This window comes from Cheilinus undulatus, linkage group 24 (genome assembly GCF_018320785.1).
Source record: "Cheilinus undulatus linkage group 24, ASM1832078v1, whole genome shotgun sequence".
Taxonomy (NCBI): Eukaryota; Metazoa; Chordata; class Actinopteri; order Labriformes; family Labridae; genus Cheilinus; species Cheilinus undulatus.
The window spans coordinates 2219355-2240483 of NC_054888.1; the positions used below are offsets into that span (position 1 = coordinate 2219355).

Genomic DNA, 21129 nt, shown 5'->3' on the forward strand with positions numbered 1-21129 from the left:
TGAAACAAACGATCCTTTTTTCATTTCTTTGTCAAAATAGAAAAACAAAAAACCGAACCCAAGAACAAAAGAATGGCTCGTTATTTGATCCCAAATTTACTTCTTTTTTTTTTTCAATTTTGATTTTTTTTTCGTTTTCTATTTTTTGATCACTGATTTAATCTAAACTGCCTGAAGGGGAGAGAGTTTTTTCCTGGTTTAATCTCATTTGAAATGAAAATCTGTTTTTGATAAAATACTAAGTGAAGAAGATTAGGAATGTTTCTGGTGTCTTACGGATTCAAAGAGCAGAATTGATGTAAAAATCATCTTTCACACAGATAAGCAGCTCCTAATTTCTGATTTTTAACGTGTTTTTGGTTTCAGTGGCATTAACAGAAGCTCCCTCTCTCGTGTTTCTGTCACTCTGAGTTTATCGCCATGATTCGCCGTCACTCGTCTCACTTAGACCCTCTTTAAGAGGACGGACACATTAGTCTCTGGGTTCCTCCCTCCATGTCACTCCAAAGCGCTCCTTCCTGGCGTGATGTCGCCGCTGATTACACCCAACACGCCGTCAGTGTCGGCGAGGGTGACCCCGGGCCTGCCGCGCCGTCCCACCACCGCCGCCCGCCTTAATGAGAGCTGAGCGGTCAGGGCGGAGGAGTGCAGGCTTCTGTCCATCAGTCTGTCCCCCTCCTTCTTCTTCTCTTCTTCTGTGGTGCTTAAATCCCCTCCCCCCTCTGCCTTCACGGCTGGACTCTATTAATATCCTCTGTCGGAGTGTTAATGTTGTAGAGGTCCAGTGAAGTGACACGCGTGGCAGAGCGGCTGTAATTGCTAATCAGCGGACAGTTTTATCCCCCGCCGTCCCCCCACTCTCTCTTTCTCTCTCTCTCTCTCTCTCTCTCTCGCCTTCTCTCTGACCTTCTTGCTCTCTCTCTCTCTCTAACCTAATGAATCCGGCTCAAATGAAGTGTGGGCGGGCGAGCGGGCGGCCTAAACGGTCAGTGAGCCGCAGCTGATGTGCGTAGGAGAGAGAGAGAGAAACATGGATGTTAAGAAGTCAGACAATTAAATAAGTGCTGATTATCCTCTCATCTCTCCTTCAGCTCGGCTGCAGATCTCTGATGTTGAGATGTTGTTTTCTGCAGACATGAACTCCTATTAAATCACTGTAAACTCGTTATCTCCGCTCCGAAGCTCCTGAATGTCATTTAGCTTTAATGCACAATCGAAGAATCGAGATGTTTCACGAGCTGAGACGGACTCTGTTGTTTACTTTGTTTAATACATGTGCAGAAGTTTGTTCAACATGCTGCTGAATTAGGCTTGTTTTTCAAAAAACTTAAAGCAGTGGCAAAGGCGCTTCAATACAGAAACCATCCATGCAGCGTTAATTCAATAGTTTTAAACATTGTTCCTGGTTCAAAACGACAAAAACAGATTTTACCTAAGTGACAAAAGTCAGAATTCTGACTTTGATCTCATAATTCTGACTTTGATCTGAGAATTCTGACTTTGATCTCATAATTCTGACTTTGATCTTAGAATTCTTACATTGATCTCAGAATTCTGACTTTGATCTTAGAATTCTGACTTTGATCTCATATTTCCGACTTTGATCCTAGAATTCTGACTTTGATGTAAAACTTCTGACTTTGATCTCATAATTATTATTATTATCTCAGAATTCTGACTTTGATGTAAAACTTCTGACTTTGATCTCATAATTCTGACTTTGATCTCAGAATTACTTTTTACCAAGAGTTCTGATTAAAGTTTCAGAATGTGTTGCCACTTATTGCTACTTTAAACGTGTTTTTGCTGTTTCTTCGCTTTTAACACTAGTTTTATACCACTTACTGCCGCTGTAATCCAATATTTGCCACCATTTTGCCCCTGTATACTCATTTTGAACATTTGTATCCACTTTAAGACCATTCTGGCCGTTTTTAGCCAATTTTCAACACTTTGAACCCATTGTTGTCACTTTAAAGCCATTTATGCCACTTTGAACCCATTTTAGCCACATTTTTGCCAGTTTTGGCCAACTTTTGCGCCATTTCCCCCCATTTTCTTATTTTCTCCACTAAAGTTGTCTCAGTTTCTTGTACCATATCTTCTGGCATTTTGACATCTAACATTACTTTCCTTATGGTTTAGTTCAGTGTGCCCATCCACATTGTTATCATTACCTATAAAGGAAATTTAGTTACATCTAGAGAAAAAGCCATATTGCACTACAGCATTAATAAATACAATTTAAGAGTGATTATTGTATGGTTATCACAGCTTAACTTTATAATTGACAATGATTTTGCTGGCCTCCATGGTCCCAGAAAGCCCCCCCCACCCACCCATAGACGGTTTTGCCTGGGTCTACGGCTCAAACGTGTCCTCTGGGGTTGAGTTACTCTCTAAGTGTTGAATAAAGATGTTGTCTGTTTTTTCACAGGGCATGCTGCTGAAGAGGAGTGGAAAATCCCTCAACAAGGAGTGGAAGAAGAAGTACGTGACGCTGTGTGACAACGGACTGCTCACCTACCACCCCAGCCTGCATGTAAGACCTGAATCCAGCACAGACACGGTCATTAGAGGCTCTCTGATTGGTGATTAGACTCCAGCACTGAGCCAGGCTGCTCTGACCTCCATCTATCTGCTCTCTCTCCTCTCTGAGTGTGTGAGCCTCACACACACTCACACTGTTGATGGCTTGTGTATTAATTAGGACTCGTCATCTGTTTGCCCACGTCTCCGTTGATGATGTGAATATCAGCTGTAATGTCTCTGCTAATTGCCCCGGCTCTCTGCCCTGTTGGCACAATATCCTGCCCCGACGCTGCTTTATTATCACACACACACACAATAACACACTGATGCGCACACTAACAGGATAACACACACTCATTTTCTCTCGTGGTGCTAAAAGTCTGTCTTTTCTTCTCCTTGTTATCGATGCTCTGAGCGTGGCTTTCAGCAGCTTTTCTCCTGATAAATATCATTAACAAAAGCTTACAATAATTTTCATTCAACAACATTTATCTCCTCATATCACCTTCTTTCCTTTGGTTCATGAAATATGAGCTGTGAAGATCAGCAAAGATGGAAATGTACTTCTGTTTTAAGATTTAACTGAACATTTCTACAGAAATGTTTTTAAACTTTAAAGGATGACGTCATCAAAGGTAGAGGACTGAATGTTTATAGACTTAAAGGATGACCTCATCAAAGGTAGAGGACTGAATGTTTATAGACTTAAAGGATGACCTCATCAAAGGTAGAGGACTGAATTTTTATAGACTTAAAGGATGACGTCATCAAAGGTGGAGGACTGAATGTTTATAGACTTAAAGGATGACCTCATCAAAGGTAGAGGACTGAATGTTTATAGACTTAAAGGATGACGTCATCAAAGGTAGAGGACTGAATGTTTATAGACTTAAAGGATGACCTCATCAAAGGTAGAGGACTGAATGTTTATAGACTTAAAGGATGACGTCATCAAAGGTAGAGGACTGAATGTTTATAGACTTAAAGGATGACCTTATCAAAGGTAGAGGACTGAATGTTTATAGACTTAAAGGATGATGTCATCAAAGGTAGAGGACTGAATGTTTATAGACTTTAAAGGATGACGTCATCAAAGGCAGAGGATGGAATGTTTATAGACTTTAAAGGATGATGTCATCAAAGGCAGAGGACGGAATGTTTATAGACTTAAAGGATGACCTCATCAAAGGTAGAGGACTGAATGTTTATAGACTTAAAAGGATGGTGTCATCAAAGAAAGAGGCAGAGGATGGAATGGTTGTAGACTTTAAAGGATGACATCATGAAAGGAAAGGATGGAATGTTTAAAAAACTTTAAGGATGGCGTCAACAAAGAAAGAGGATGGAATGTTTATAGACACTAAAGCAGTGGTTACCAACCTTTTCCAACTCAGGGCCCACTTTTAAGTTTCAAAAATTTTCGCGGCTCACCTCCGACCCCATATCCTGATACACAATATATGTCGCGATATTTTGAAATGGCCTCTCAGCAGCTGTATTAAATTCAGCCCCAAATGGCACTAGTTTGGTGATAAAAATAGACTGTTCTATAGGATTTTTAATAAAATTATATGCAGAAAGTAAAAATCAATATAAAGTCAAATTTAGCTGTTTTATTTTGAAAAGTACTTCATTCAGTCTTTCACTAATAAATCAAAAATACATCAATCATGAAATACTCTGTCTTTTACAGTGTATGGAAAGTCCTGAAATGTTTTCTGTGTTATGTTTACTATTGATGATTATAAAATTATTTTCCTCATTAAGGGTGAAGCAAAACTCACCAATTATGCATGAAGACCTAAACCCTGTAGTCTAGTCCTCCATTCAGGCCCAGTTGTGATTATATTAGTCCGCTATCTGTGCTGATGAACGCTGGAGCAGTTTCTGACAAGTTCATGAGCTGAGAGCATCTTTAGACCTCATTCATGAAGCTCTCCTGTGTGATCATGGGGGGAAAGCTTGGCTGGAGGCAGGAACATTTTAACTTCTCGTTGTCTGTGTTTTGAACTGTAAGGCTGAGATAAGTCTCCGTTGTTGTGGAGAAGTGGATCACATTTTTCCGCTGCTGGACGTCTTCTCTCTGACATGTAGGACTCTGGCAGGGAGTTTTCAGCAAAATGTTCGCACCCAGGCTAATCTCGTATTCTGGGTTAAGTGTCTTTTTGAGATATTTAAAATCCTGGCTTTTCAACAACACTGGGCTCATGTCTTTAGTGACGTGTTGTGTTACTCCTGCCGTTATCTCTGAGTCATCTCGCGGCGTATTTGAACGAATACCACGTGAGTTCGACCTCTTCCTTTTCAAAGTTGAACCACTGCTCAACGCTGCAGATCCAGCGCTGTTCCTGTCTCTAAAGTCAGCTAACTCCCCGCTAACTAGCCACGCGGCTGCTGTGTTTACCTTCCTCTCCCTTGCTTCTCGCCGCTGATGCGCATGTGCAAAGGATTTTTCTGAATGGGCGCAGGCGCAGGAGAGAGAGTGAGCTGTCTGCTGTGAGAGATGCATTCAGGGACAATGGGAGAAGTGAAACTCCGGCAGGAAATGCATGCTGGCGGCTCAAATCTTCCACATAATTTATACTCGAAAATTTGCGATATAGTCATTTTAACGACACGCTACATTCACAGACCGAGGGTGAACAGGTAGCACCAGAATCTATTTGTGGCGGGCCTAATTTATTTGTTGCAGTCCGCCACAAATAAATGAATGTATGGGAAACACTGCCTTATAATGCGTTCTCAGAGCACTTTCTTAAATTGAAGATTGAACATAAAGGACTGAACTGAATACAGGAGAAAAATGTTGGAAGCTCCACAGTTGCTAACACAGCATCTGTAACATGTTGCAACACCTTCAGTATCACTGTTTTCAAGAAGCTGTCAACACAGTAACCTCTCTCATTAGCTTGTCACATGTTTAATACTTGAAGGAAAAACAAAACAACAAAGTGAAAAGAATATTTAAACATTTCTAATATCCTTTTAAATGTAACTGAGTTTCAACAGTAAAACACTATTCTGGAAATTTTCATTTTTATATAATTACCCCCCCCCCCCCCCCCCAGGTTGGGAATTACTGTTATAGACTTTAAAGGATGATGTCATCAAAGGTAGAGTATGAAATGTTTATAGACTTTAAAGGATGACATCATGAAAGGCAGGGGACTGAATGTTTATAGACTCTAAAGGATGATGTCATCAAAGGCAGAGGACTGAATGTTTATAGACTCTAAAGGATGATGTCATCAAAGGCAGAGGACTGAATGTTTATAGACTCTAAAGGATGATATCATCAAAGGCAGGGGATGGAATGTTTATAGATTTTTTTAAAATCTGGCAAAATTTGGGAGTTAAAACGCAGCTCTTCTTCAGTTCCATTTTCTTGTCATAACATTGCCAAGATATTTGTGAAATTCAACAAACTTTATCTTTCTCTCATCAAAACGTGCTGTCCAAATGTTTCTAAACTCTATAAACAAAAGTTTTTATACCGTGCTAACACTAGAAGCACTAGACACCCAATTTTGGGCTCTTAAGCGGTTTTTGTTGCTTGATATTGCAGGCAGATCCAGGCCATGGCTTAGTTGTGCAAAAACATTTAGCAAAGTGCGTGTAGCTGGAGAGGATCATATGAAAACCTCACTCCTCTCCAGCATCAGCCTCTTTGTGAACTATGTAAAAGTCTACGTCTATATGAAGATAAGAACAGTGGATGATGGGGGGGTTTAAATCAACAGTTAAAGGTTTTAGCAGGGCAGTGCAGCAGCCTGAGGGTTGAAGGTTTGATTCCCTGTGGAGCCTCTGAAGAATCTCCTCACCAAACTGCACACGTCCATCAGCCATTAGAGCAGCTGATGCAGTAAATTAGTGTTAAAACTCATCACTTAACACATCAACACACACACAAAGGCCCTGCAGCAGCGAAAAGCTCAAGGTTTTCTCCTCAGCGCGTTGCATCTGCAGCTCAGGCGTCAATTAGCGTGTTTGCGGAGGCTAATCGAATGAAACTCAATCAGCGCCCCTAATTGCCCGACTATGTGCAAAGAAATCACATTAATGCCGCTAATTAAGTGGAAGGCAATGGATGCCACCTAATTGGCAAAAAAAGAGTCTCCTCCAAAGTGACGAAGACGAGGCCAAAAAGAGAAACAGAGACGAGAGGAAGGAGGAACGCCTCTCGCCTCGCTGTGGATCTGAGCAAGGAAGCCTGCTCTAAGGATGGGCAACATGGAGGAAAACAATATACATGGATATTTATCAGCTGAATGATGATCAGTTAGAAAAACCAGAATGATCTTCTTTGATATGTGCTGAAACCAGAGCAGCTGATACAGGAGTCCCAGACACACACCAGACAATTTTTCATTTTTAAAGTGTGTCAGCTATTACTGGCTCTGATGTAGAAACACTTTTTCACCATTTCTTCCATGCAATTTTGCCCCTTTCAACAATTTTTTGCCACTTTAAACCTATTTTTGCCATTTTCTTTGGACATATTTCCAACTCTTAATCAATTTTCACTATTGCCACTTTTTTCCTTAATTTTTGCCATTTTTAACCAATTTTCCATACTTTTGAACTGTTTCAACCCCCTTTCTCCTCTTTTTACCATTATAACCCATTTTTAATACTTTCTGCCACTTTTTATCCATTTTTGCCTATTCAAACCATTTTTTTTTTGCCACTTTTTGGCCACTTATAACCCATTTTCTGCCGTATTTCACCCATTTTTGGCCAGTTTACCCAGTCCCACTTTTCCACTACTCTTTTCTTCTGGCATTCTGGTGTCTAACATTACTTTCCTAATGGTTTTATTCCAGCGTGCCCACCCACATTATCATTTCCTATAAAAGGTCATTGTGTTGAAGGAAAAAGGTTTACATTTAAAAAAGGCTGTTGAACTGTTGAACATGAACTTATTCAGGTTAAGAATAAAATATGATTATCACTGCCAAACTTTCAGGATTCAGGATTTTTCTGGCCTCCATGGCCCCCCCATTAAGCAGCCCCCCTCCCCACACCATGGGCGGCGTTGAATGAAGTATGATCTACAGATGTTAAGCAGAATCAGAAGTCTCTCTATTTAAACATGTAAAGCTTAAAGCAGCCATGCTTCATATTTTCTCTCTTTCATTTCTTCGTCTTCTATTTTATTTCTTGTCTCCTCTTCGTCCATCGATCCTGTTTTCCCGCTCTTTATGGATCCGTGTTTTCTCGCCGTCAGCAGCCCTCAGCGCTCTGTTCCTCTCACATTTTTCACTCTGACGCCACCGTTTACGCATCCATTTACCCTGTCCCTGAACACAACACTCACATTTATATACACACTTCCTGTCTGTCACACACCACCTGCTGTCGGTGCGTTTGGTCCACACACGCTCATCCGTCCTGGACGCCTGTGCGGCGTGGGCGATCAGGACGATGATGAAAGCTCGCCGATGCAAATGGAGACTCAATTACCTCGGTCAATCTGTCGGAGGGGAGTGGACCCAGCGGGCCCCTGGCTCCAGGGCTCTCCGGTGGCTTGTTAAGACGCCGTCGAGAGCACTTGGCTTTGAATTGGCCTTTTGTCAGCCGAGCTGCCAGAGGGAGGCGGGAAACACAGAGAGAGAGTGTTGTAATAATCCCAGCTCTGTGAGGACCAATTAGAGCGGGAGCCGCAGAGTCCACGCCGAAGTGACGAGATTGTTCAAAACAGAGCTTCTTAACGAGTTAAAGATAATGTAGAGCATATTAGTGCTCTGTTTTTAGCTTTTAATGAGTTAAACTGTTGCTTTTTTCACTGCAAACATGCCTGCTTCATATCTGTGACCATAAACTCTGACTTACTCTAGCCGCCAACAACAGGCTTAACCTAATATCCAAGGCTCCAAACCCGCACACCAGTTTTTATGGGTTTAAAAACCTCCCTGTTAATACGAAAACACAAAAACTGTTGTAACAGGTCACTGTTTCTCTGTGAGCCAATCTGAACCAGATCTGGTCCCAAACTAAGGAAGTTTGGGGGCGGGGTGTGTGTCTTTGGAGATTTGTATGAAGCAGCAGTGACCTAGGATGTCATCTTTAAAGGCAAGGATGGAATGTTTTGTATGACTTAAAAGAATGATGTTATAAAAGGCAGAGGACGGAATGTTTATAGGCTCTAAAGGATGGTGTCATCAATGGCAGAGGACTGAATGTTTGTAGACTTAAAAGGATGGTGTCATCAATGGCAGAGGACTGAATGTTTGTAGACTTAAAAGGATGGTGTCATCAATGGCAGAGGACTGAATGTTTGTAGACTTAAAAGGATGGTGTCATCAATGGCAGAGGACTGAATGTTTGTAGACTTAAAGGATGGTGTCATCAATGGCAGAGGACTGAATGTTTAGACTCTAAAGGATGACATCATCAAAGGCAGAGGATGGAATGTTTATAAACTTTAGCGTATGTCGTCATCAAAGGCAGGGATGTAATGTTTATAAATTGAAAGGATGATGTCATCAAAGGCAGGGATGGAATGTTAATAATTTGAAAGGATGATGTCATCAAAGGCAGGGATGGAATGTTTATTGACTTTAAAGGATGATGTCATCAAAGGCAGAGGATGTAATGTTTATGGACTTTAAATTATGTCGTCATCAAAGTCAGGGATGGAATGTTTATGGACTTTAAAGTATGTCGTCATCAAAGTCAGGGATGGAATGTTTATGGACTTTAAATTATGTCGTCATCACAGGCAGGGATGGAATGCTGATCAAGCTGGGGATGTCGGGGCCTTTCTCCCTCTCCTTTATTAATAGTAGGCTGTAGTTTGTGTTTGTTTTTGGAAAAGCGTGTGGAACCAGCAAGAAGCAAAGGTTTGTAGTGATAATCTTTAGCTGCTGCCAAAGTTTATGTGGGACATGAGGGGGACACTGATGTTCCCACTTTTAAAAATTGTTCTTACAATTGTTTTGTCATATCCTTCAACTTTTTAATCTTTAAAATAAAGGCCATGCTTCCTTTAAAAAACACAGACATAGCTTCACCCTTAAAATACTTTAAAAGGTTATTCAGAGTGTCTTTACGGCCTTAAAACATTAAGAAATTCATCTCTTCAGTAAAATCTGTAAAAAAAATTTTTTATCTTGATAAAAATATTCATGAAAGATTTTGAATTTCCAGTCTCTTCTAACAGAATACTAAAGATATCCTGACTTTATCAAGCGTTCTTGACTTTCCTCAATATTAAATCAGCAGATCGTCCTCCCCTCCACATATACTCGTTCTCTGCTTTAAACTAATGTCCCGGTCTTTTTCTTTAATAAGAGCATCCACCCTGGCGTCTCCGTCCTCTCTGCGGCGGTCCATCCTCACAAAGATACCGTCCTCTCTCCTGCCCTCCCTCTCTGGTCCTAATCCGTCCCAGTGTGTCTCTCAGCTTTGTTTCCCTCATCTCCTTCATGTTGAAGAGGAGGACGACCTCCCACAATGCTTTGCTCCTCTGGGGTCAGCACTGACACTCCACCCGGCTCAGAGGGAGAGGGGGGTAGATTTAACGAGCGCCTCTCGTCCATCATTAACACCCGTTCTCCTCTTTTCATTTGTTCCTCTGATCCGCCTCTTTTCACGCCGTTGCTCGGCTCTGAGGCGCCCGGCGGCGGGCCGGCGTTTTCCGGGCGTGTTGGGGCCAATCAGAGGCAGCGTGGTTCGCCACTTCAGCGCCTCTTTGAGGGATTAGGGATGCTTTGTTTCTGTTGTGTGATTTAGGGATTACCCTGAGTTATTATCCGGAATAATCCTGGAAAAAAAACGAACACTCAGGATGGAGAGAGAGCAGATCACACTCTTTTCCTTTATTTACATCTTTGATCCCACAAACATGGAGTCTGAATGCAAAGCTTAGAAGGCTGTAAGAATGGTGCACTATGGGAATTTGTGTCTTTTACTCAGTTTAAGAGATTTTCTCTAGATAGCAACCCATGAACTTAAACTTAAACAGAAGTCTTACAGACTACTGATTCCTCTCAAACACCAAAGATGTCAGGTGAACTCCTGCATGTCGTCTACATTCAGCATTGCTGACGTTTCAGACAGTGGCTTCTGTTTTATTTTTTTTTCATTTGCGTGAATCACCAACCCTCTGGTCTCTCTCATTTCAGGACTACATGCAGAACGTCCATGGGAAGGAGATCGACCTGCTGAGGACGACGGTGAAGGTACCTGGGAAGAGGCCGCCTCGCGCCGTGTCCACCTGTGCTGCCGTGCCGAGTCCCAAAACCAACGGGCTGACCAAGGACATGAGCAACCTGCAGCTAGGACAGAATCAAGGTAAGACAAACAGGAGTTTGAATTCTCTAAGACACGATTACAGTCTGATCCTAGGGCCCCCGTTTAGAGAAGAGCTTGACCCCATTTGGTGTGAAAGTTATCTTACTGTACTCAGGTCCACTAGAAGAGGTGGTCTCTAGCTAGCTTCTCATAGACTCAAGCATGGCTCAGAGGAGATGTGGCAGCAAACGTGCACAAGAGTGAGCTTCTTGTTCACTCTAAACATTTCCTGTTGCTTCAAAAACTGCTGCACAGACCTGCCTCATCCTCTGAGCTGCACAGTAGATGTGGACATAGGGAGAGGGTCGGTGTCTGAAAAATCATTAAAACTTCCAGAAGCGCAGGATGGACTTGATTGTCCACACCAGTGTTTGGTCCGTTGTTGTTGCTGTTTTGAAGACTTGTCTGTTGTTCTGACAAATTATCCAGATATCTAAGAACAGCCACAGTTCCCATAACTCTGAGCAAGGCTGGACAGACATCATTTCAGTTTAGCACAGTGGTTCCCAAAGAGGGCGCAGGGCCGTGACATGGGGGCACGGCAAGGCTAAGCAACACCAGCTGATGACTTCAGCACTGCAGGAGAAGAGCAGTTCATTGATGTTGCCTCAGATTCAACAATGTTATTGCAGTTCAAGTCAAAGATATTTTCTGCATTTTGGATTGAAGTGGAAAAGTAGTACAGTATCCACTGCTAGACTCGAAAGCCTTGACCACACTCTTTCCTTTTGCAGCATCCAACCAGTGTGAGGTCTGTTTTTTGGGATGTTACCTCAATTAAGACTAAATAAAATCAAAGCTGAATATGGAAAATGAACAGACATTGGCAGTCTCAGAGCCAGGACTCAAGAAGATTTGTAACATCAAATAAGCCCACAGTCATCACTGAAATTATTGCAGTTTTTATTTTCAAGGGAATTGTTCATCTTCAGATAGATTTTTTAAACTCAAATTCCTTAGGCAACATGTTGTAGTAAAATCTAGAAAAAAGGATTTTTTTTTTTGCAAAGATGCTATTAGCAGTGTGTTTGTCCTACATTTACATGTTTTTACATGTTAATATGTTAGGTGAGCAGTGTGTGTGTGTGTGTGGGGGGGGGTGTGTGTGTGTGTGTGTGTGTGTGTGTGTTTTGGGGTAGTTAATAGGGTCTTGAATGTCTAACATGATAGGTCTATACAAACAGATGAAGACATCCCAGATCACCTCTGTATTCAGTCTCAGCTTTCAGACCTCTAACTGTTCTCAGAACTCCTCGATGTGCTGGATGGAATGTTTTATAGATACTAAAGGATGATTCATCAAAGACAGAAACAGAATGTTTTATAGACACTAAAGGATGACTTCATCAAAGAGAGAAGACGGAATGTTTTATAGACACTAAAGGATGATTCATCAAAGACAGAAACGGAATGTTTTATAGACACTAAAGGATGATTCATCAAAGACAGAAACGGAATGTTTTATAGACTCTAAAGGATGACTTCATCAAAGACAGAAACGGAATGTTTTATAGACACTAAAGGATGACTTCATCAAAGACAGAAGACGGAATGTTTTATAGACACTAAGGGTGATTCATCAAAGAGAGAAGACGGAATGTTTTATAGACACTAAAGGATGACTTCATCAAAGAGAGAAGACGGAAAGTTTTATAGACACTAAAGGATGATTCATCAAAGACAGAAACAGAATGTTTTATAGACACTAAAGGATGACTTCATCAAAGAGAGAAGACGGAATGTTTTATAGACACTAAAGGATGATTCATCAAAGACAGAAACGGAATGTTTTATAGACACTAAAGGATGATTCATCAAAGACAGAAACGGAATGTTTTATAGACTCTGAAGGATGATTCATCAAAGACAGAAACGGAATGTTTTATAGACACTAAAGGATGACTTCATCAAAGACAGAAGACGGAATGTTTTATAGACACTAAAGGATGATTCATCAAAGACAGAAACGGAATGTTTTATAGACTCTAAAGGATGACTTCATCAAAGACAGAAACGGAATGTTTTATAGACACTAAAGGATGACTTCATCAAAGACAGAAGACGGAATGTTTTATAGACACTAAGGGTGATTCATCAAAGAGAGAAGACGGAATGTTTTATAGACACTAAAGGATGACTTCATCAAAGACAGAAGACGGAATGTTTTATAGACTTTAAAGGATGACTTCATCAAAGACAGAAGACGGAATGTTTTATAGACACTAAGGGTGATTCATCAAAGACAGAAGACGGAATGTTTTATAGACTCTAAAGGATGACTTCATCAAAGACAGAAGACGGAATGTTTTATAGACACTAAAGGATGACTTCATCAAAGACAGAAGCCCGACTGTTTTATAGACACTAAGGGTGATTCATCAAAGACAGAAGACGGAATGTTTTATAGACTCTAAAGGATGACTTCATCAAAGACAGAAGACGGAATGTTTTATAGACACTAAAGGATGACTTCATCAAAGACAGAAGATGGAATATTATATAGACACTAAAGGATGACTTCATCAAAGACAGAAGATGGAATATTATATAGACACTAAAGGTTGCCTTCATCAAAGACAGAAGACGGAATGTTTTATAGACACTAAAGGATGACTTTATCAAAGACAGAAGATGGAATGTTATATAGACTCTAAAGGTTGCCTTCATCAAAGACAGAAGACGGAATGTTTTATAGACACTAAAGGATGACTTTATCAAAGACAGAAGATGGAATATTATATAGACTCTAAAGGTTGCCTTCATCAAAGACAGAAGACGGAATGTTTTATAGACACTAAAGGATGACTTCATCAAAGACAGAAGACGGAATGTTTTATAGACTTTAAAGGATGACTTCATCAAAGACAGAGGACGGAATGTTTTATAGACACTAAAGGATGACTTCATCAAAGACAGAAGACGGAATGTTTTATAGACTTTAAAGGATGACTTCATCAAAGACAGAAGACGGAATGTTTTATAGACTTTAAAGGATGACTTCATCAAAGACAGAAGACGGAATGTTTTATAGACTTTAAAGGATGACTTCATCAAAGACAGAAGACGGAATGTTTTATAGACTTTAAAGGATGACTTCATCAAAGACAGAAGACGGAATGTTTTATAGACACTAAAGGATGACTTCATCAAAGACAGAAGACGGAATGTTTTATAGACTTTAAAGCATGGCATCATCAAAGACAGAGGACAAAATGTGTTATGAACTCTAAGGATGACATCATCAAAGACAGAGGATGGAATGATTGTAGACTTTAAAGCATGGCATCATTAAAGACAGAGGACAAAATGTGTTATGAACTCTAAGGATGACATCATCAAAGACAGAGGATGGAATGATTGTAGACTTTAAAGCATGGCATCATTAAAGACAGAGGACAAAATGTGTTATGAACTCTAAGGATGACATCATCAAAGACAGAGGATGGAATGATTGTAGACTTTAAAGCATGGCATCATTAAAGACAGAGGACAGAATGTGTTATGAACTCTAAGGATGACATCATCAAAGACAGAGGATGGAATGATTGTAGTCTTTAAAGCATGGCATCATCAAAGACAGAGGACAGAATTTGTTATGAACTCGAAGGATGATGTCATCCAAGTCAGGGAACAGAATGTTTTTTAGACCTTAAATGACAACATAAGCTCCAGCTGATGGAATGTTTATATAATGATGACATCTTCAGCGATGGAGGATGGAATATTGGGGAAGGTGTGGATGTTGGTGGCATTTTTGCCATGTAGTAGGCTGTAGTTAGCATTTTTTGGAAAAGTTTTGGTTCCACCTAATTTCTGACAACGTTGAGGAAGACTTAGTCGAAATGCGTCTGTTGTGCCTTGCTGCCTTGAATAAAAACCACGATAAAGGACATTTTGAGTGCTGACACTTCTCTAACTTTAGTAAGTCTTTTGTCTGGCACCTTTTAAAAAAAGTTTTTAAAAAGTTTTTGTGCTTGGAGGGTGCTCCTTTTTTTGCTTTTTTGTCCACCTAATTTCTCAAATGGTTCCAACAGCTTTTCTACATTAAAAGAATGCTCTAGTTTTTGTTTTGATTTTATTTGCTAAATATTGTAAAGGTGACATCATCAAAAGCACAGGATGGAATGTTGGTGAAGCTAGGGATGTTGGTGGCTATGTACCCTCATTTTTTGCTAAATAGTCAGCCATAGTTGGCCACCATTAGCAGTTGAGAACCACTTCTATAAAGGAATAACACTGTGGCTATTCCATCCTGTTTTTATGTGTTCTAATGAAAGTAGAAAGAAGATAATTGAAGCATTTGTTCTTTTTGTCCAAATAAAGCTGACTGCTGGTAAATGTAGAATAAAATTTGCTCTTTTGGGTGTAGAAAAAGATGAGGAAGGGCATCTTAATGTTGCTGAAATAGAAAAATAATGACCAGTTTTTCTCAGCGTTAGTCTTTGTTTTTTTAGGATGAAAAAGCAGAAAAACAGTAAATAAAGTATTAGATAATGTGGAAATGATGGACTAATTTAGAGAAAATTGCTCTCAGTCAGCTGAAGTTGAGGGTCGAAGTTGCTCTTTAAATAAGTTGAATCTCTTGAGGAATAATTAGCCCGACATGACTACATTTATTTTTTAATTGTGCTTCTAATTGCTGCTCTTGATGCCTCATCATAAACGACGGCGTGTGCTGTCCTCCGTGAATCAATAAAGGTTGAACATTCAAAGAATAAAAAACAGGAGTTCAGCCTTGGAACACACAAAATGCTCCCTTACACCTGAAGGAAGATGTCGTAAAACAAAAGGTGGAGACGCACGAACACGTCGGCATAAAAGCAGCTCTTATGAGGCGGCTAAATCAAACAGGCGCAGGGATCCAGGAGGCCCGAGCTAATAGCATGAATATTCAGTGAGCCGTACTCCATGTACTAATTATTGTCATGAATATTAATGCAATCAGAGTCCTGGCTCCGCTCAGCCAGCACCGAGAAATGAGCTGTAATGAGAGAAGGAGGGAGGGGGGATGATTCACCCGGCTGTTGGACGGCGCTGCAGCCTCTCACCACTCAAGGGTTTGATTTAAGCAGCCAGCTTGTAAGAAGCTGCCTTTATGATGTTCTGTGTGTCTGACATGACAGACTGTTTGGACACATCTGCTGCAACCAGACCAGGACCCATGTTAACATCTCGCCTCCTTTTTAGAGGATAGGCTCCTAAAATTAGCGAACGATTCTCTGGAGCATGGTCATGGACGTTTTTACCCCTAAACAGAAGAATCAGCAATTCAGTCTAACCAGCACTTCTCTCCTTATCTCTATCTCTCTATCATTCTTAGAACACATATAATAACACTTTTCTTTTTTGTTGACTGTCTTTTGTTGGCAACTATTTGGCAAAAATGGAGGAAAAAGGTCCCCAACATTCCCATCTTCCCCACTGTTCCATCCTCTTCCATCCTCAGCTTTCCATATCTATCATTTATAGAACACATATAAACCAACAATTTGTCTCTGACATCGGCTGTCCTTTGTTGGCAACTTTTGGACAAGCCAGTTCCACCTACTTTCCAAAAGGTGCCAACTATGACCTACTACTTGGCAAAAATGGAAAGACAAAGTCCCCCCACCATCCTCAGCTTCACCAACATTCCATCCACTGCCTTTGATGTTGTCATACTTTAAAGTCTATGAACATTCCGTCCTCTGTCTTTTATAATGTTATACTTTACAGTTTATAAACATTCTATCCTCTTCCTTTGATGATGTTATACTTTGAAGTCTATAAACATTCCATCCTTTGCCATTGATGACATCATCCCTTAAAGTCTGTAAACATTCCATCCTTTGCCATTGATGACATCATCCCTTAAAGTCTGTAAACATTCCATCCTTTGCCATTGATGACATTATCCTTTAAAGTCTATAAACATTCCATCCTTTGTCTTTGATGACGTCCTTTAAAGTTTATAAACAGTCCATCCTCTGCCACTGATGACATCATCCCTTAAAGTCTGTAAATATTCCATCCTCTGCCATTGATGTTGTCATCCTTTAAAGTCTATGAACATTCTGTTCTCTGTCTTTTATAATGTCATACTTTATAGTTTATAAACATTCCATCCTCTGCCTTTGATGACATCATCCTTTCAAGGCCTATGATCCTTCCTTCAGCCTTTTATAGACTTTAGATGATGTCATCAAAGCTTCTAAAACATTCCATCCTTGCCTTTTGCATGCAAGCCAGTTGATACCCCCAGTTATCATTCCATTCTCACCAATACCCCATAATTATTATTATGTAAATGTGTCCTTTAACATGTGTGTGACATCATGAGGGAGAAAAGCTGTTAAAGAGGTATGGCTAATCATCCCCCTTCATTCTTATCAGCAGGACTGTATTTTGTGATTAGTCTAAGTCCCATGCTTTTCTTTCCTAGGCTCAGTGTCCAGCAGCTCGTCGGTATCTCAGATGGCGAGCGGCGTCAGCTTGGTGTCCTTTAACAGCCGCGGTCTGGAGGGGATGCACCAGCGCTCTTACTCCGTCTCCAGCGCCGACCAGTGGACCGACGCCACCGTCATTGCCAACTCAGGAGTCAGCACGGGTAAAAACCAGCACCTCACTGACTTAAAGAAGAGTTCAGGATGTTTTAAACACAAGACTGAGGCAGAGTAGGTCCACACACGCAGCTCCAGAGAGCCCCAGTGTGCAGCTCCACAGGGGGGCCCATCATTTGTCTACCATCGATCCAGCTGCCTCTGATAATGCTGTGTCAGACTGAGGACCTCTGTGTCAGTGTGATTGGTTAACACTCTCTGAGACTGACAGCTGTCGACCCCATGCTGTTGTTGCCGTGACGATAATCTTGACTGACAGGTCTGTCGTCAGTGCCGTGCCCCCCGGCTCTCCTCAAACAGCGTTTAAAGCTGTGAAATGCTCTTAAATGGGCTCCCAGGGGCCACACAGACAGTGTTCATTAGTCAGACGCTCTGTTCACACCTCTGATTGCCAAAGTTCATGTTCAGAGATGGAATGAGAAAAACTCTGATTTTGCCATGACAGGCAGGTTTATTGTTACTATAAAATAAACGCTGCCATAATGAAGCATTGCTACAGGAAGCTGCCGCTCTGCTGCTATGTCTCATTCATGTTTTTTTATTCTGACATCAGCTACATGTTCTGTCGCTCCAGCTCACCCAGTTTATCTGAACTGTAGTCCACACAGAGTTCAAGGGGAGTCCCTCCTATGACTCCCCTTATCATCGTTTCAGAATCTGAGTCAGCTTCATTAGACAGGGAGCAAACAAGGACTTTGACTCCAGTCAGTTTAGCTCTCAATGGAAATTTTCATATTTTGGTGGAATCATGCACTTCCATCAAGCAGTGGCCCCACAGGGGCCCAAAATGTGAGATAGAGGACTGGTTAAGAGCTACAGGCATGAAAATCAGTACACATATGTATTATGTTTAGACAAAAGAAAAGGTCTCTTGGGGCCATCCTCTAAAATGTACAGAAAACACACTATAAACAGCTAAAGGTCAAATTCTGGTGTTTTTGGGTGATTCACATGTTTCGTATTTTAACAAACTAGTCTGAGGGATTTTAGGTGATTGACTCCAGATATATTTTGCTCATACGAGACAACCTGGAGATCTAAAGTTTTGAGTTATGTGAGTTTTCCTCATAGGACGGCTGTGACTGGAGCCCAAACTTAAACTAGTTTTTGTACATTTTTTGTACATCTTTTTAGTTGTTGTGCCAATCATCACCAAACTTCACAGGGATGATCATACATTCATCCTGAATTCATCCATGCATCATAATCATTACTCTGTCACGGCGCCTCTTTTTGGTAATTCAACATGTCCGCCTCTAATTTTTTTTTAGTTTTCCCTAAATATTCAGCTATTCAAATATTCAGCCCCTGCACTCCATTCATCCTAGGCTTATGAGTTTTGGTCTGCAGATGGTTCATCATAAGAACTACAAAAAAGCCTCTGGGACCCATGCACAAATCCAAACAGGAAGTCCACAAGTTTCATGTGAATGTCAAAATAAGGCATTAATGCCAAATGACCTTAACCTATTGTAGCTTAAGTAAACAATATTCTGTGATCTTCTGCTCTTTTTAGCAAAAAAGTTCTTTCCGTGGCTACTGTCTCAGAGAAATACCTTTAAAGAAGTAAATAGAGTATGGTATAAGTAAAGGACGGCTGTAATTGTTTAGGTGGAGGCTCAGTCAAAGTGAAAAATCTAAGAGAACAGTCCTGTTAAGACAAACTCCAGTCCCACATTGATCTGAAGGATTATTGTGTGTTTGGTTAAAATCATCTACAGGAGACAGAAATATTCCCATCTAGAGCTTTAGTATAATAGACGTCTTAAAAACGTTATATCTGATGTAAATTCATCCTAAAGGTCAGGAACAGATGAACGTCTCTGAAGTTAGAGCGCCGTTTCCCCTTCAGACTCTTTTGTTTGTCTCATACAGAAACTAAAATCACTGCAGCTCCTCATCAAACAGAAAGAGACGCTCTGATTGGTCGGTGGGAGCAGCTGGTGTCCAAACTGTTGATGAGTTTCTGAGTTAAGGAAGCCCAGGAGGGACAAACAGCAGGAGAGAGCCGATGGAGGGCTGCGGGGGGGTGAAGCAGGAAGTCCTGGTGGGGGTGGGGGTGGGGGGTGACGTGGATGGAGCGCGGCGTGCAGATGGGAGGGCCGTTAATCCACGGCGGTTAATTGCACTCTCGGGGATGGCGTGTTGTCAGCAGAGATAAGTTGTCACATTTTCCACTTGAGCTGAGACTAAACGATTGTAAAATAAGTTATGGCCGTCCTTGGGGCTGTCTGCTGCTCGCCGGGATGCCGCCGCCGCCGTCCAGCGCTGTGTGTATACGTGTGTTATGTGTTTCATCTCCACACACTGAGGCCGTGTCAGAGCGGCCGCCGCGCCGTGATATTGATGGAAGCTGAATGTTATTTTATTCCGCCGCTAGTCACAGCTGTCAGCAGGCGCCATGAAGAGTGGAGGGGAGAGAGAGGAGGCTCCCTCTGTGGAGAGCCTCGATCGCCCACCTCCCCTCCTTCATTAAATCTGACCAGGTTTCATCAGTTCAGGTCCTGGTCCTGATCCTGGTTGTGGTCATTCTTTAAAATCCTGTTCAGTCCTCTGGCTGTAGATCTGCTCTGTTCTCTAGTAAACAATAAGGTCATGTACATTAGTTTATTTTACCCTAAATGGCCCCATTTCTGCTTCTTTTACAACACCAATTCCAAAAAAGTTGGGACGCTGTGTAAGATGTTAATTAAAACAATATTTAAATCTCATAAACCCATGTTTAATTCACAATAGAACATAAACAACATATCTGATTTTAAACTGAGACATTTTAACATTTCATTAGAATATTTCCTCAATTTGAATTTGATAGCAGCAACTTCTCAAAATAGTATGGACTGGGAAAGGCTTATCATTGTGTAGCATTACCTCTTCTTTGAACATAAATGTCTGGGAAGTGAGAGGACCAGTTCCTGGAGTTCTGGGAGAGGAATGTTGTTCCATGGTCTGTAGATGGTGGGAGATTCAACGTCTCAATTTTTGCCTTAATCTCGGAATTCTGGCCCTGATCCTTAAGCGCTGAATCATCAGAAATCATGGTATATCATGGAGATTTTTTAGTTATTTGTTTAGTCCAGTCTAACATCAGTATTTTTTCCTTGTCTTGTCAGATACTGGTCTAGGAGACTCTGTGTGTTCCAGTCCCAGTATTTCCAGCACCACCAGTCCAAAGATGGAGCCTCCGCCGTCGCCGCACGCCAACCGAAAGAAGCACCGCAGGAAGAAGAGCACGAGCAACTTCAAAGCCGACGGCCTCTCTGGTACTGCGGAAGGTAACGCCATCTCCCCTCCCCTCGCCTCACACTTTCCCTGCCCCGGTCCCAAAAACAAACGCCTTAAGGAGTCCATATGTTACTAATCAGAATACCCTAAAATTCATCAGCATATACAGTCAAACTTTTATTTAGAGGGATATTAACCTTATGTAGTTTCCTCTATAATTAAAGATAAATCCAAATATTCCGGACACTTCCAACTGAAGATGGGTTTAAAATATGTACTTCCAGTTATACTTCCTAACATTCCTAATTTCTTATTATACTGCCTTACTGTATGGAATATCTCAGCATATTTGTAGTTTTTTTATATTTAAGTCCCTGCAGTTATTCCTCCACCTGTTACTGTCCTAATAGTTTCAAACTCCAGAATATTTCTGATGTCTCTATGATGATATTGGAGGATTAAAACAGCCAAACATGAA

General features: G+C 41.1%; 1 protein-coding gene across 4 annotated transcripts in view; it reads left to right on the forward strand.

Annotated features, from left to right (window-relative positions):
• agap1 (ArfGAP with GTPase domain, ankyrin repeat and PH domain 1) overlaps positions 1–21129 on the forward strand; it is a 245778-nt gene that overhangs the window by 182178 nt on the left and 42471 nt on the right. For 3 of the 4 annotated variants that reach the window (XM_041782109.1, XM_041782111.1, XM_041782108.1), the window contains 4 exons: positions 2438–2542; positions 10659–10827; positions 17249–17413; positions 20540–20701. In XM_041782109.1, the coding sequence (XP_041638043.1) occupies positions 2438–2542; positions 10659–10827; positions 17249–17413; positions 20540–20701 (601 nt within the window). The remainder of the gene's footprint in view (positions 1–2437; positions 2543–10658; positions 10828–17248; positions 17414–20539; positions 20702–21129) is intronic. The other variant, XM_041782110.1, reaches the window with a different exon arrangement.